The sequence below is a fragment of the Ictalurus punctatus genome, chromosome 29 (assembly GCF_001660625.3).
Source record: "Ictalurus punctatus breed USDA103 chromosome 29, Coco_2.0, whole genome shotgun sequence".
Classification (NCBI taxonomy): domain Eukaryota; kingdom Metazoa; phylum Chordata; class Actinopteri; order Siluriformes; family Ictaluridae; genus Ictalurus; species Ictalurus punctatus.
This window is the reverse complement of record NC_030444.2, coordinates 11,113,454-11,131,854: the sequence shown is the minus strand read 5'-3', so window position 1 is coordinate 11,131,854 and position 18,401 is coordinate 11,113,454. Positions and strand designations below refer to the sequence as shown.

Genomic DNA, 18,401 nt, shown 5'->3' with positions numbered 1-18,401 from the left:
ACAATATATTCCAATTTTTTTTTTTTTGTTGTTGTTGTTGTTATTTTTGTTTTTGAAAAAGGCATATCTGAGTTTGTGAGCGGTATGGAGTTGAGGAAGATCTCAGTGCTAACCGGTCCAGTGCAGAAAGGATGTTCTTTTCCTCCTTCTCCTTTCATTTTACTTAAGTGCTCTTGGTCCTGACTAGAAGATAGAAAAAGCTTTTTTTGGCTGCTAACAGAAAAAGGATGAATTTGAGCTCTCAGATCCTGACCAACAACAATGCCAGACTGGAAGAAACCCGTTTAAAATTACACATGTGCTCAGAGTCAGTTTGTGTGAACGGGATTTAGAAAATAAGGGAGGGGGATTATGCAGATGGGTCCTAGCTAGTGTGTAGGAAGGGGCTTTGAGCTTTATGTGCTTTTACTAAAAAGTGAGGTAGTGTGACAGAGTGTGTATGTGTGTATTGGGCAAGGGTTGATGGGAGGATGCATCCCTGAGGCTCCTGTACTGCATAAATAGATTGTCGGTGTACAGAGGGCTTCTCTATGGACATCCGGAGGAAAGTTTAACATCTTGACTTCTTTGCTACAGTGGCTCTTTTCTCCTCCTGTAGTATGTCTCTGCTTTTCTATCTTTGTTCCTTTATTTCTCTTTTTAGTGTCCACCCTCCTCCAACAACAGTGCCATTTATCATTCTCTCAAATCTTCCAATCTTCCACCTAACCTAAGCAATTCCAAAGTATTACATACAAGTCATGTTTACTATCCAATAAATGCAAGACTTCATACGTAACAGACTCCTGTTATGGGGTTACAAAGGTGATGATAGACAGCAGGATGGTCCTGTAGATTGTAAAGGGTTAAGGGAAAAGTACATTTTTTTAATCCCATTTTTTCCCCAATTTGGTCATTTGGCATTTCATACCGAGTAGCTTTCTCCGTGACACGGCGACCCCATCACGTGACAGCCACCAACCAGGGAGTGCAAAGGCTAGCACACACTTCGTCCAAGATATAAAGGCAGCTATAAAGGCCAGATCTTTTTTTCAAACTGCTGCTCATGCTACTGCAGCTGAACACACTCCTCATACACTCCCTTCCATAAGTATTGGAACGGCAAGCCCATTCTTTTGTTTTTTTGCTATACACTGAAGACATTTGGGTTTGAGGTCAAAAGATGAATATAGACGACAGTTCAGAATTTCAGCATTCTTTTCCTGATAGCTAGATGTGTTAAACAACTCAGAACATAGCATCTTTGATGGCAGACAACCCACTTTTTAGTTCAGCAAAACTCTTGGACCTGATAATCTTAAAGTAAATTCATTGCTAATGGGGATGTTCTTTGGACACCATAATTCTAAAGGCATCAATGGAACCATAAATTGGAAAAAAGAAAGAAAAAGAAATACAATAATAAGCAGCTCGTGCTCTTGATGACAATACCCAGCAGATTTGTATTCTATTTTTAGTCAATATTATTTTTCGAACGCATATTTTTTCTGTCTGTTAAAAGCTCAATTTGTATAAATCTTCCCTGTGTACTCTCTTCTCACACCGTTTCCTCTTTTGCTTTATCTGTCTATATGTGTGTGACTGCGAAAACATGATGTATTTGTGTAAAGGCTATCGGTAACATCTGTCACTTGTCACACACTTATCTTTTCCCACGTGCGCCTTCGTACACGAGTGCTGCCAAACTCCTTCTAATTTACGACTGCACATACTCTGGATTTGGCATGACAGACTGGTACAGGCTGAATAATGTTTGTCTTATCGAGTGACCTGATAACCTGTGAAAGATTCAAACTGTACAGTGGCTTTGCTCAGGCTTTCAGTCTTGTGATACCTTTGACAATGAAAGCCAATCAGAATAGAGTGCAGGGATCCCCATTGCTTTTCACTGATATATAACCTCAATCTTTCAAATCAGTGAAAGAAGGCAGAAAGAGACACTGACAGATAAAGACTTACCCAAGTAGAGAGTAAGGAAGAGAAATGGACACAAGATATACAGAGGAAAGATGCAATTTAAGACAAAGGGAGAGGAAAAATAGGAAGTAGAAAAGAGGAATAAATCCGATTTACGGATTTCACGGTGTGATTGTGTGGTTTCAGCTGTATTTTAAAATTATTACTTGTCACAGTGTGTGATATGATCCTGATGGAATCCTACATTTTAAATTCTAATTCTATAAAAGACTGTGTGATAATGTGTTCTTCATTGCAGATCTTCAAAAGATAGCTCTCTGATTAAAGAAAATGACCATGCTCTGCTTACATCACTCATAAACAGAAACATTCTTGAGGTAGTAAGGATGTTTTTTCTATCCATTAGTATGTTTGGTTTATGTTTCGATATTGTAGTACTATATTTTAGATGTCCCTTGAGTTTAATGTCATACTATACCACCCTCCTATTGGTGGCTTTTAGTTATAGCATTGGTCACACTCTATGAATTTCATATATATATATATATATATATATATATATATATATATATATATATATATATATATATATATATATATATATACACATCTTTATATAATTTTTTGTCAGCTGTATTTGATAGCAATGGCACTAAATTGACCAGCAGTGAACACATCACATTATGCATTCTAAGACAACTGATCTTAACTTATAACCAATCAGTTATTTCATGATGTGTGATCTTTACCTGCAGCAGCAAAATCCAGTCGGTAATCGCACAGTGTAATGGAAACTTTGGAAACAACAGAAAACAAGACAGTGGGATCTGATCATTTCTGCTAATTACTAGCCACCAATCACAATAGAATTTCATTATTCATTCACTAAGGATCGTGGTGGATCTGGAGCCTATCACATGAGGAACATTGGGCATGAGGTGTAGACACACCTTGAATGGGATGCCAGCCCATCAGAATTTGCTATTTTCTTTCCTTAAGAAGCCAACTATCAAGCATTAGCTGTTGACCGGACCAATGTGTATTCCTTCCAAAATGCGGACGATCCATTATCAGCTGCTTTAGTTTTGAGAATAACAAGCCAAAAGGCCAGTGTGACCATTCTCCCACAAGACAGACTTTCAAAAAAAGAGGCCATTTGACAGCCATATACTTCCTTTAGGCTGTCTGTAAATCCTGTTTACTCACTATTAACTATTTTATGTCATTTAATGTCTGCCAATGAGAGTGTTATGCACTGTCAATCAATTTCACAACACAGCAACCCCAGTGAACTGGCACTCCTGGGTGTGCAATCTCACAGTAGAGAGCTTGAACACATAGTGAATGAACCAATAGGAGCAGTTCTAGCACATATTTCAGCCAATCATTCACAATAATGGACAAGATTGTGTTAGCAGTTGCTGCCATGAACCTTTTTCAATTCAGTGACTTCAGCTTGCTTCTAAAAGCTGGAATGGAAGTATGGATAGCCAATCAACCCAATTAAGCTAGTAAAGCTTTCAATACTCTGTGCGCCATTGTAAGTTTTGTAATAAAGGTAAGTAATATAGTAAAAAGACCAAAAAATAAAAAAATAAAAAAAATAAAAAATAAAACCTGGTGGGTGCTAAGGATCAAGTTGAGAAACTGCTTTAAAGCATTGTGTGTCAAAGAGCGGAGCATGTCTGCCAATCAGACTGTTATGTACCATCAATCAATTTGACGCCGCAGCAACCCCATTGAACTGGTGCTCCTGAGGGTGCAGTCTTACAGCTGAGAACTTCAACATATGATCTATGAGCCAATGGGAGAATTTCAGTTACAATGTTCAGCCAGTCATTCATAGGAACTGACAAGATGATGTTAGTAAGCATTGCTAGACATTAACAATGCCACAGCAGGAAAGTCAGGAAATAAGCCATACAGCATGATTAAGAGAAAGAAGCATGTCTTCTTAGCTGTAAATATTCTTAATGTGCTTCATGCCAAAAGAATATAAATGGAACAGAGTGAATAATTATACTAAAAGCATGGTGGCATGTGCACAAGACTGAGGATGTTTCTAGAGCATATCTAGACAAATGTGTGTAAACACACACTCTGTTGTAATAAATAACCACGTGTCCAGGAGCAAGCGGCCTGGCTGGGGCAGGAACTGGGGGTTGAAACCATCTATCTCGCAACGACAGTGTTCTGCTCTGAAGAAGCTGGGCTATTTATGCAGAACGGAGCCACTAAATTACACAGGAGGAGAGATGATCCACTAACACCAACTGACACCACAAACTGCTCTACATAGAAGGAAAAGTGGAAAAGCACCAACTCTTCGTTCACCTTTTCATCAGTGTCGTAATTTTTTAACATTTTCCCTCACGACAGGGAAATTTATGTCTATCTGGAGCAATATAAGAGTTGGTGAGAAAGTGTGCTTTGTAGGCACTCATTGTAGCTCTGACAGGCCTGGCAAATTGCCTCTTAGCTCAAACAGCTGGGCCTTCAAGCACAATGAAGACATTTTAGTGCCATTCAGACAAGCAGAGCTTTGCCAAGGCTCTTCCAAAGCTGCTGCTTAATGACCAGCCAATTTTTCTTTTGTTAGACATAAACCTTGCTGTCATCTCAGCAATTTGGTCGTCCTTGAATGGATGAAGAAAGGAATGGCCACAATGCTCTTGCTACATTACTAGATGCAATAATTAAAAAATTCTACATGTTTTTTAAGTAGCAAATGAAACCTGAAATGAAAGAATCAAATGAAAAAAAACAAAAACAACAACAACTGAAAAAACTGTTGATGCCTTTGATGCCTGACAACTGGTCCCACAGTCTTGATTTCCTGCAGGACATCAAACACCTCAAGAGTGGATAAGCATCAGCAAGAATCCAGTTGGTTTGGACTGACTTGAACAATTGGACACTGACGGCTGAAGGCAGCTTTTGAGTACTCAATGAAATTGTCTTGTAATGGATTTGAGCATGCTGGTATCAGCAGGCTAAGCAGTCATGGAGAGCTAGCCAATCATGTTATGTAAGATTTGAGCAGTAGCACATGATTCTGGCATGCATTTTGGGCACTATGACATGAATGCTCAACCATAAACTATGGGTAATTTGGACATTATGGGAACATTTGGTCAGTCTTCATGAAGAAAGGTTCTCTTTTTTTGGTTAATATTAGAGTTAAGGTTGTAGTCTTATGGGTTGATCCCACATGATTCATCACTATGTCAAGATCTTGTCATCTCCCTGGACAACTCTCTGATCCCATCTTCGGTAGGAAATATGGCTAGGAACCACCCACATTCATAAGTAATTTAACTAACATTGAACATGGCGAAGCACATTTACTTGCTACTAACCTTTTCAGATAAAATCAAACAACTTTTAAAGACATGATGCAGTGAACTCTTCTCAAACAAGTGACTAGATCTTGCTCTGAAAAGATTGTGCCACTGTGTTGAACAGTGTAGATACCCTATCAGATTCCAGCCTTCAAGATGCTGAAGTTTGTGGCCAGCAAAATGTACAAAATGTACAGTATAACATAATGTGAAGCTGCTGAAACTAAGGTTAGGGTTAATGAGGTCGAAATAACAATTAAGTTTAGGGTTAAGATGGTTAAGCTAATGTTTACCCTTATTTAGCTACAGCTATGGATGTCAATAGAAATACCCCATAAATATAGTAATACAACAGTGTATGTATGTGTGTGTGTGAGGGATGAAGTAGGAAAGAGTGTCCTGAGGCATGAGAGGGCCTCCTTTGAAGCAGCAGAGAGAAATTAATTACTCTGGCCCTCCATTCCAGATAGAGAAAACATTAATCAATAAGCCTGTTGTGGCCACCTGCTGGCCCCTACACACCAGTGCCTCTGATCAAAGGGTATTTATCAGAGCAAAAAAAAAAAAAAATACACATTACCTTTTACACACACACACACACACACACACACACACACACACACACACACACACACACACATACACACACACATCTATTACGGAGATAAATCAGTTTCCTCATGGCAGCTTTATCTGTGGCGCTATCAGGCTTTATCTAAGAAGCAACTTATCTCAGCGAGTGTGTTGATCTGAAGGCCTCATCTCACCCTCACTGCTACTGCATGTCTAATCACATTTCTATATGCTTAATTAATCTGGCAGTGTACAAATGCAAGCCGGAAATCCAGCTCCAAGCATGCATCAAGCCGAATAAAGCTGAAGGAGATAAGCTTAAGAAAAGACAGTGTGGAAAGCAGAAAAGAAGGACCCATTTTACATTGAAATGAACCAGTGGTGGTGTTGGTTCAGGCAACTAGCATACAGTTTTGAGATGGTACCATTTGAAAGAAGCAGCATCTAATCCAAAGCAGCCATGCCCAAGCACCCAACAGTGGAGCTTTGGTAATTCTGAGATTTGAATTTTTCAGATTTGGCGAGCCAGCCAGGAAGGCAGTAATCTCGAGGAGTGGGATGGAGTGTACCACTCCCAACAAATCTGAAGGGTCTGTAATTAAAGCAGCTTAGATTGTTTTAATGCTCTGCACTGTTCAGTCAGTTATGGCAGAGAGCATTACAAAGTGCAAATGAATGAGAGATAGAATTGGAAAAAGAGAGAGACAGATGGGGTGAGAAAGACTGTGTGATACAGGGAGCTGTCAGGGAGGATAGAGAGGATTGACAGAGGTGGGATGAGTGCTTAATAAAACGGTATATTATGCAGGGGCTGGTGGTGGAGAGAATGGCTGCTGTGTGCTTTCTGTGACACACCATTATCATCATCTTCATCTGTCTTCTTCTGTGTTAACATTATGACGGTAGATGGAAGATGGCAGACCTGAAGTTCAGTGACTTGGAGTACAGCAGTGATGAAAACATTCAAGACAGCATATTGCAATACTCAGTGGAACTTTCCACCAAGAGTTCAAATTCTTGTAGCAATAGAATGAAGGAGATATTGATTTTTGGGGAAACATAGATGCTGAGCAGCTTCTATTTTCTCACACTGGTGACCTACAATAAACCAAAAACTAGTGGAACTTTAGATCTGGAACCTATCCTGGGAACCCTGGGCATGTGACGGGAATATATCCTGGATGGGATGCCATGGCAGGGTACAATGCAGATGTTCACACATAGGGGCAAGTTTTTGGGAGATGTAAGGAAAATCGAGAACCTGGAGGAAAGCTACAGGAAAAAACATGTGAAACTCCATACAGAAAATAACCCGAGCTAAGTATTCGGGCACTGACCTTGGAGCTTTGAGGAGGTGACGCTATTAACCGCACCACCCTGCCACCTGGAAGGTTCTACATAACAGTCTCAAAGTTTACTTGTAATATTGCCAAGTACTCTAGAACCGCTTTAGGAACTTAATAAACCCCAACTATCCAAAGAACTGACAAGGAACCCATTCTAGGTGTTATATGAGAAAGACATTATGACTGTCAAAGCTCTTCTATAGCCATCATCCAATTATGGTAGACTTGGAAAATGGCACTATAACCATAGCAACATTTATATGGCTCTATGCTGCTATTGTATCCCTTTCTTTCCCCATTGCTTGTCCTCTTAGCCAGACCTTGGTCTGTTTAGACTGTAAGCTGCTGCGAGCAATGGCAAGATGTTTAACCCTCACTCTCTCACTCTGACCCAGACATAGAGCTTTCCTAATATCCTCACAGATGCCTCAGAGCACTCAGAGAGAAACATATGCTCTTATTGAAGAGTGTAAAGTGCAAGCTAGTTCTTTGCTTGCTTTTTATAATGATTTTGCGCATGCTATGGATAATTCAGACTTAATCACTGAACGAAAGTCTTCTCCTGAAATAAATTCCCACTGTGGGAAGGAGAGAAGGGAAGGAGAGAAGGTCAACTGGCATCTGCAGATGCCATCAATATATAGTTAAAGACCCACAAGTGTTTTAATGACCTATTGCAATACCTGCCAGATAAAAACAGACTCGCAGCATGCAAAAGCAGATGGTGTTTGACTGAGAGTGTAGGAGGCTTCCACTACAACCAGCAGGAAAATCAATATTCTGTTACTTTCCACCATTCCTCTCTTCATATTTGGACCTATAGCTCTGTCTTCTCTTCAGTCTCAATGGAATATTCTAAATTGCTCAATAGAATATTCAAATCATAATGAAGAAGGTCATGAACACTTACTCATTATTTCCTTTCATGTCTCTTTTTCCATTCTCATATGGTTTCTGACCCGAGAGCCATAGAACTGTTTTAGCATACAAAATATTGGGAGCAATAACTCAACCTTTCCTCTATTCCCTATTCTTCTCGACACATTTGCACCTCTAAACCTAACTCAAAAGCCAGATAATGATGAATGACAGGAGGTCTTCCCAACATCAGCCCCTGATAATTATTGACTGTTTTCATCTCCAATCTTTCTAACCATTCATTTACTTGCATTTGGTTATTTATGGAGCTCCAGAAAGACATCTTCACTCTTCCTCTTCTGTTACAAGAGGAAAATGATGGTCATTCACAAAAGCAGTCCTGAATGCAGGCACAATCTAGTCTGTGCTTGAGTAGTGATCTTATTGTTTGGCTTATCCCAAGCCATCTGCATTGTAAGGCTACTGTTGTTAGGCCTGTGTAGGTTAACCTTCTGAAAAATGGAGGGTGGAGTGGTTACTCCCAACAACAAGAACATATAATTTCAAATAGAAGCCAACATGAAACTTTCAGTGCTTGCTGCAAGGGTACAATAACTATACTTATCAATACTTGACACAATGAAACAATGGTCTTGATCCAATGAACATACTTTGTGTCAAGTTACTGCATAGCTAGTATAAACACTGTCTTAGAGGCAACAATGCACATTGGTTTTACACTGATATCTGTTTTAAGTGAACCTTAATTTTGATGGTTTAAGGACAGACAGGATAGCAAGCCAGCAAAGAAAAATGTAGATACATGTAACTGCCTACTTTTGAGTTGTTAAGGCTGTGATATTTTACAGTATTTTTGTACATGTGGCTTATTTGGTCAGACTTGCTCAGCTAGACAGCAGAAGAAAGCAGCCCAATGGGATGTTTCGTTATGGCTGTGAGCTCAACTACACAGACAAACCATTTACTTTTGCATTGGGTAGAACACAGCAACTTCTACTCTCTCAAGGTATAGGGTGCTGTTTTTACCAGCATGCCCTCAGGTCAGCTTTTGCCAATATCTGGAGGCACAGGATGGAGGCATGCTGAAATGCTTTAAGCTGTAGTAAAGGCAAATAGTGACAGCTGTCAAGTAGTCAGCAGATGGCCAAGAAAAGCAAGTGGGGCCTGGGATTGATCAAAACCCAAAGGACATTGTCTGTATTTTCCCCAAAGCTAGCTCTGTCTCAATAAAATTTCCAGCTATTTTTGCAGGCTATACTCCATCATCTTATCATACGCCAAGGTTTTGCATCACCACTCGAGCTGACCCCATCCCCATGCCACAGAGTTTAGGCACTTACTATGTGAAGCTCTAGGTAGTCTCCCAGTCCTTTGGCGCTCTCCACCCGTAGCAGCACGGCTTCTTTAAGTTGTGTGCTAAAGCCTACAGCCAGTCGGTCTGCCCGTGTACTAGGCCTGTCATTAGGAGGCCATGTGTAGGTGATGAGGGCTCCTCCACGGCCAAAGATGTAGGTAGTCCCAGCTGCAGACAGAAATAGACAGTGATGGAGGTGAGAAGAGAGTGAAAGAAGAGCAAGGTAGAGCGTGAAAGAACAAGAAAGAAGAAAACATGAACAGTTAATATACCGGTAATATCCCAAGCCATGCTACTCTTTGAGTACTTCTAAATCATGAAATCAAAGGAAATTGCAGAAGCCACAGGGCTTGCTTCAAGGCTGTCTTTTCTATGGACTAGAAACTTGGGGACTGATTGTGACTCTGAAGTGTGTGTAGGTGTAATGTGCTCAGACTGGCTAGCACGCTAGTAATGAATAGTTGGGTACAGTATGTGCATCACAGAGTCTGCTTGTACCTGTTCTTTTTTGAGTACTCGAAGGCAAAGTGCATTGACACAGATGTTAATATGGGAAGCTGACTCAGTGTACCATTGATTTCACCATCTGGACACAATACTGTCACAGTATGTGACTAACAATCTCTACCACTGACAGCTTTCGGCAGTAAGTTTGGGCAAAAAAAAAAAAAAGAGTCCTATTTTTTGTAATTCATAGAGAGCTACACACCTTATACTCTATTATAGCAAGAATTAAGAAATATAAATTATATGTAAGGAATAAAATATGAAAGGGTCTGATGGTAGATGAAAATATCAATGTGGTGGTGTGGTAGGATACTGATGTTATTATATTTCATTAACAGCACATCCCAAAATCATTTACTCTTCTGATTCCACAGCAATTTGCCAATAATTGCAATTTGTAATTTATTACTGAAAGACATGTTGTACCTATACGGTTACGTTTAATGCTGTCAAACATCCACAAGTTAGTTTCTGTTGGGACTAACATTATAGCAGCTGTAAACACTCATTTCCTAACCAGGTGCTTTTTTTCCAACTCAATCTTGAAGTAATATTACCAAGGAACTGAAAAGTGAGAAGTTGGCTGTTCTGAAGACTCTCCCATCATGATAAACTTGCTCCCCATTACAAATAGCTGACATCTGAGACTCCTTCCATAAATTAATAATCATACAGATCATCAGCACTTGTAGTCTAAACAATCACTAGGGCTATGAGGATAACTGTATTCATTTTGCCAATAATTAAAGTCCAATCTTTAAAGTCTAAAGCAGAGGTTGTAGAAAATATTTTTCGTAAGGTTGACTTCCCGTAGCAGTTAAAATCTAAAGAAGAAACACTGGACACCAAATATTATTTAGATTGGTGTATGAATTGTGGTCGAGGGAAAATTCCAGAGCATATCCCCAGAAAGAGTGCAAGACAGGAATACACCGTAGATGTGAAACACACATTCACATACTCTGCCAGGTCATGTCATTTCAGCCAAGGTGTAGCCTGTGTTTGGAAAATAACTGAGACTATATGACAAAGATTTTGGATTTTTTAAAGCTGTTGTTTATCCATCATTTGGAAATCATTTCAGCTGCACTTGGTTGATCACAGTGTCATATAAAACCTCTCATGGTTCAAATGCCTTGCATAGACTTAGCATCAAGACTCTGTTTGTATTCATCCATCCCATGTTCCCTGTCTTCACTTGTCTGCCTCTCCCTGGGGTCTAAATTGCTTTCCAACTTGCTTTGCTGCCACTAATTATCACAGTAGCGCCAGAAAGGAAACTGGAACTGGAAGGAACAGACAGAAAAGGTGTTTTGTAAAAGGAGAACTGTTTGGCAGACCCAAAAGGTAGGCAATGATTTCAAGAGCTGTAACATGGCTGACTTTAAAGGGAATCCAAAATGGGGTTCAGGCTCTCTTTATTTCTCCTCTCGCTCTCTGTGCTAACCTTCTGAAGCTATTTTTTTTTTCTCGTTTCTGCAGAAATAGGATGCATGACTAAAATGAAATAAGAGCCAAGAGCTTTTGGAGTACCAAGATGAACTGATGCATGTCAGAGACACTTCTTACATACAATGAATATAAATACTGACTGATATTCAGAGCATGCACCCATTAACACACCGCCTGCAATATTCATTTGGCCATACTACTCTGTGCACATGGTACATACATACATACAAATTTGATTAAAGGAGGAATGGGTAATGTTTAATCAAATTACATAAAACATTTGAGACTATAGTACAATACTCAAAGTTTATCCACAAGGCAAAGAGGTCTTTACTTTTGTAAAAATTGGATGCACTGTTCGTACTAAATACTTACACCAAGGTTAACATTTTAGTCTACATAAACATGAAATGACCTTGATTTCGAATAGCATCTATCTATCTATCTATCTATCTATCTATCTATCTATCTATCTATCTATCTATCATTTAATGGAGAAATAGTCATGCATCAAACATCTGCATGGTTTGCATGTTGCCATGCAGAAAGCAAAGAAAAAAAAAACCTGACAGATGTGGGAGTGTGTGTGTATTTGAGTGTTAGATCAACACCTTGCTTCTAAAACTTACTTAATGTCACATGTTAACACACACCCTTATCCGTAGAGCTTTAATCTTTTTAACACCACCGATTCCTCACCTAAGATGAGAGAGATAACTAAGCTTCATGGTTTTGGACTAATTATGTTTGACTTTTAGTGATATATCATCCGTGTCATGCTAGCTAGCTAGCTATCTTGGCTAATGATGGTTAATAAATCATGTTAATTACAGGCAGGTTTGATTACTGAGCATGTGGTAATGTAAACTATATATATATATATATATATATATATATATATATATATATATATATATATATATATATATATATATATATATATATAAGAAGCTCAGATACTGAAATCACACTCTTTTGGCCTGCAAGCTAGTTTACATGTAGTAAGCTAGCTGTCTAGCTAAAGTTAGTGAACAAATCCGCTACTGCTGAATAAATCACTGATCATTTTGCGAAATCACACTAGCATTACCCACTAACAAATGTGAGTTAGTTTACAGGCAGTAAGCTAGCTGTATAGCAAATTTAGCTAAAGTTAGTGACCAAATCTGGTTAGTTATGGTATATTTACTCATGTTTTGCTGCTGTTAAATAAATCGCTGCGCATATGGTAATGAAAATCGAGACCGTAAATGACAAAATGCGAGCTAGTTTACAGACTATATGCTAGCCTTTGAGCAAAGGTAGCTAATGTATATCCACACGGGACATTTTTAATAGTTTCATGTGAAGAAAATTACTGCATACTGCTATTTGAATAAAAATAAATAGCAAAACAAATGTTGAGGAATTCGTTAGGAAGAAGTCAGAAGTAATATTTACACCATGTTTGCTTCACCACAGCCTTCAATCAGTCACAACATGTTTGTTGACTGAACTTTGCTTCTTTAGCTTTGCATAGGACCTTCAGGGTTAATGTAGCTAACAAGTAATGGATGAAAACAGCTACCTCTTGGACAAAAGGAGAGCTGAAAACAGTCATTAAAGCTATAGACTTGCAATAAAGTGATGTGTGTGTGTGTGTGTGTGTGTGTGTGTGTGTGTGTGTGTGTGTGTGTGTGTGTGTGTGTTTCTGTCTGCCTTGGAAACACTGAGTGAAACAATTCTCTCAGTCCGTAGCTGCTTCTAATTAGTGTTACTGAAGGCTGATGCTGTGGTGGATTGGTGCTAAATAAAGACACACACACACACACACACACACACACACACACACACACAGACCTCAATCACAGCGGATCCTGCACCTGAGAATAGAGAGGTAGAACATCCAGACCCAATTAAAGCTCTTTCTTGCCACACATACACCACATGCTCCCACCCAAAAGACATAAACACCCGCGCCCACCCCCAACACACACACACATGCAGATGCTAAGTCAAGCACACACACTTCATCCCCCCATCCATCCGCCCGTCCGTACATACACGCATACATACATACTCTTCTCTTCTGCAACTCAAATGCATTTCTTCCTTGTACTGCAATGTCACACCACCGTAGTGCTAGCTATTTGATTTGATTAGCTATTTTTCCCCTTCTTCTCTGTTGCTTTCTGTAAATATATCTGTGATGACACGGCAAGACACGCCAACAGAACCTGTCAGAGATGTGAAGGAATGTCAAACAGCACTTCGCTTTAAGATCTAAGGTGAGATAGTAGCATGATCAGCAGCAGCCATCAATCAGAGTTGATGTATATTTTAATATACAACACCAGACTTGGATTCAAGTCTCAGAAAACAGTGACATTATTTGAAAAAAGCTGTTGAAAATATCCTGATGCTTCTGTTACAAGCAGACCCAGCAGTCAGGAGATTTTGTTATTTTAATTAAAACATAATGAAACGAATAAATAGAATAATAAAAAAATAACACCTGCCACCTCTTCCTCACACAGCTGTGGTTAACCAAGATGCTATTCTCCATGGAGACAGATGGTGTGATGAAAAAGAAGGAGTGAGACAAGTGGTGTTAAGTAACTGTATGGGAAAAAAAAACATGTAGCTGCTTGCTGTTTATTAATTTCACAGCATGCACTGGCTGCTGATGACATGACGATTGCTGGGAACGTGTCCCCATGAGTGAATTACCTACGCTTATGCCAGCCCATAATATCACACGCGACATGACATTTGAACAGCCCGGAAAACCCGCTGAAAGAAACAGATATTTCATGAGATAGTCATAAAGAGGCATTTTATTATTTCATCACTACCAGAACAATTTATTTATTGAGTGTTTAATCGCTGTTTCCCGAGAGCTCATAAACTCTCATATCCGATTTAACTCTCATATGCTCCTCTGGTGTTCTGGTTTCTGCCTGTATGAATCAGACATCTAATCTACAATCAGGCCGCCTGTCGTCTTATTATTACTGAATTCATCAGATAAAAGATTTCCGATCTGCGTTCTTTTTTTCTAAAGATTAAATGGTTCATAGAAGTGTAGATGTGGATTTATTACAGAACTTTCGCTTTATCAGTCAGCTTAACAGATCATAGGGAAAACCCACAGGAATCTGGAAGACAAAATGATAGTAATAATGTGGTAATGTACAGTGATAGCAGTAATGGAGGCGAGGGTGACTTAGTGATTCTAAGCGTAGCTGATTGATCCTATTCCGCTTGTAAATATATATTTTTTTACACATTTGGCTCGACACTCCTTTAGTTTGTGTTAGCATAGCTACTGCTGTTTGCCTTCGTACACCTGTACGTGTACACGTGTATGCATTTGTAGAAGCAAGGAATGAAACACAACAGCACAGTACAATGGCATTCCATTCCTTATCAGACATTTTCAAATCAGTATAAACAAATGAATTATTTTATCGCCACAAGTCTGTTATAAGATGAGTCAGGACACTGTTGGGTTTCTGTGTGTAGAGTATCTTGACTGTGTTTAGCTGCTGGTGAGCAGGGCGATGGGAGGGGTGTGAGCCCACTGCTGAGAAAACGATTCACACCTCTAAACGATAACCCTGGTACAGAGATAAATCAAACAGCACAACTAAAGCTTTTTGATAGCAAAACATTGTATATACAACTGCCTCAATAAAATGATAGCATTTAAACCTAGTAGGCTAGGTAAAAAATAAATGAATAAATAAATACATATGAGGGGCGGCTGTGGCTCAGGTGGTAGAGCGGGTTGTCCAGTAATCGTAGGGTTGGTGGTTCGATTCCCAGCCCACATGACTCCACATGCCGAAGTGTCCTTGGGCAAGACACTGAACCCAAGTTGCTCCCGATGGCAAGCTAGCGCCTTGCATGGCAGCTCTGCTACCATTGGTGTGTGTGTGTGTGTGTGTGTGTGAATGGGTGAATGAGACACCGTGTAAAGTGCTTTGGATAAAAGCGCTATATAAATGCAGACCATTTATGAAGAAAAAAGCCCCAAGTGTCTACTTTCAGATGAGCCATTAACCACTACTGTGGAGTGTAACATCACAAATAAATTCAATGTTCAACACAGACACCCTCAAAACAGGCAATTTTTGGCCTCTGGTAAAAAGAGTTAATTTGCTAACGAATGACAGATCATGCTTTTTTTCCCTTTATATTTACAGTGCCCTCCGCTAATATTGGCAAGCTTGGTGGAATCTCCTCTTCAGTTCAGCCCACAGGTTTTCTATGGGGTTCAGGTCAGGGGACTGGGATGGCCATGGCAGGACCTTGACTTTGTGGTCAGTAAACCATTTTTGTGTTGATTTTCATGTATGTTTTGGATCATTGTCCTGCTGGAAGATCCAACCACTGTCCATTATAAGCTTTCTGGCAGAGGCAGCCAGGTTTTCATTTAATATCTGTTCATATAGGATAGAGTCCATAATGCCATGTATCCTAATAAAACGTCCAGGTCGTCTGGCAGAAAAACAGCCCCAAAACATTAAAGAGCCACCTCCATATTTAACCGTGGGCATGAGGTACTTTTCCATACGGCTACCTCTCTGTGTGCACCAAAACCTCCTTTGGTGTTCATTGCCAAAAAGCTCTATTTTGGTTTCATCTGACCGTAGAACCCGATCCCATTTGAAGTTTCATTTTTTTCTTGAAACCCTTCCAAACAACTTGATGATGTAGGTGACTTTGGATTGTAGTTTGGATTGTTGTTACCCATCCTTTTCACATTGCGTTGAGACAATATAGACACATGCTCAATTCCAGGTTGATTCATAACATTTCCAGCTGTCTGGAACGTCTTATTTATTGCCTTGATGGTGGAAAGGGGCATTTTCAATGCTTGTGCTATTTTCTTTTAACCACTTTCCATTTTGTGGAACGTTTTGCGGCACATCACGGCTATATTCCTTGGTCTTACCCGGTGTTATGAATGACTAAGGGAATTTGGCCTATGTGTTATCTCATATTTATACACCTGCTTTATACAAAATGCTTTGTGTAACTCTACCAGGAAACCACAAAACACCAACTGCATAAGTCATCCCTCCTGAAGACTTTCCCATGGCAGAAAATTTAAAGGAACAGCTTTACCTGACTGTTACAAAGTGCTAACTCTGGAGACTCTTTTCAAATAAACGTTACCAAATGTCACCATATCAATGATTATACTTTTTATTTTTTTTTATTAGGCTTAGATTATGTACAAGTCCACCCTAGAAGTCTCTTTGAATTAGACGTTACTGTAGAAATGCTGTGGAAGAGGGCAGACATCGCTTTCCTCCGAGTGTGGATCTAGAGGGGCCTAAGCGAAATTTTGGTTCAAAACCAGTTATACGTATCAAACTGTTAGGCATTAATGTGATGTACACTATTAGAAACATCAAGTTAGGGTGAGTTAAGTGTTCTACACTTGAAGAGGTTTCACTTGGAACCCTCTCTAATAGGGAAAATCTCTGTTACAGGGGCTCTTTATGGGTGGACAAGCCAAATGCCTTAGGGCTGTACACTGAAACTATGTTCTAAATGTTTAGCATATATATAAATGAAAGGATTCAACACTGACTACATTTACATGGACAGCAGTAATCTAATTATTGACCTTATTCTGAATAAGACAATAGTGTGATTAAGGTGTTTATATGAGTCGCTTTTAGAATATTGCTTTCATGTTCCCGTTTTACGTTATAGAACATAGATGGATTAACGGCACAAGTCATTACATGCCACGCTGTCCGAGGTTCCCTCCAGAATTTCATGTATTAACATACAGTCCGTCTTTGTTATGGTACCGTATACAGTTTTGGGTGCTTTTATTTTTAATTTTTACAAAAGCGTTAAGTGCGGTTGATTATTAGTCATGCTGTACGTGCTAATACTCGACTGCTTGAAGCCGTGGGCTGCGTCCCAAACCGCGTATTTACCTACTATATTGTATATAGAGATACATGTATTTCGCCTACTATATAGTTGGTAAGTACGCGGTTTCGGACACAGCCGTGCTCTCTTGTTTGCTGTCAAACGGTCGAGCGCTGCCGTGTGTGTACGTGCCCTGTACCAAAATGTGGTGAAGACTCCCACATGACGTTAATAGTGTGATTAAGGTGTGTACATGTCTGTAACGCTCATCGATAATGCGACTAAAACAGGAGTACTCCACACGTCTTAATTCCATTTGTGTTTACTTCGGGTATGACTTTAGCCGGATTAAGGTCATCAATAATCTCTGTTTACATGCTAGTTTCTTAATCAGAGTATCGTCTTAATCGGGTTAATATCGGATTATTGTTGTCCATGTAAACGTACTGTCTGTGAGGCCAGAGGTTGTTCTGTCATTTTTTTTTAGGACCAGAAAGATACAAGACAGGTACAAAACCAAATAAAATCATGTAAATACAAAAAAAAAGTTAAAAGATAAATAAATATGTGTAGTTGGCACTAAAAGACCGGCTTATATATGTCGACCTTGTATTTCTTCTTGCTGTAATGAAAGAACGCCGCACATTTACCTTCAGTGTGGCCAGAAAAGCAGTAATTACATGCCTCTTCATATTGATTTGATATAGATACACTCATTGCTGTCTTCCGTATTAAATAACAGAGACTTTCTTTTAAAGGTCATCTCTGTTGTTGGTAAAAAGCTAACATGTATCACATCCATCTCAACAAATTTCAGCACAAGCGTCTCTTCCGCCTTGATTGATGGATTACCCGGTGGTCTCAAAGAAAGAAGAGGAGAAAGATGACCTTTGTAGAAAAGCATGTTGACCAAGAGCTCATGATGGGAGAAATAGAGAGATCAATGGATAGTTTTGAAAACAAGTTGTTTTTTTTTTGTGCAGTCTCAGGTGTCCAGGATGAAAGGGAAAAAAAGGATGGAGAGTGGGATGGGGATTAAAAAAAAAATGTTGAATGGAGACTCAGTCCCTTTTTCTCATTACCTAAAGGTTTCCTTGTACTGTAGAGGCATAGAGTTTACAGTCTACTAATTTAGATGTGTCACATGAATTATTT

The 18,401-nt window shown here is 39.4% G+C and overlaps 1 protein-coding gene across 3 annotated transcripts in view; it reads right to left on the bottom strand.

The window, feature by feature from the left end:
- The window catches only part of nrxn2b (neurexin 2b), a 659,496-nt gene that overhangs the window by 77,050 nt on the left and 564,045 nt on the right, over positions 1 to 18,401 (bottom strand). For all 3 annotated transcript variants that reach the window (XM_047152219.2, XM_017461810.3, XM_053677578.1), the window contains one exon: positions 9,397 to 9,578. In XM_047152219.2, the coding sequence (XP_047008175.1) occupies positions 9,397 to 9,578 (182 nt within the window). The remainder of the gene's footprint in view (positions 1 to 9,396; positions 9,579 to 18,401) is intronic.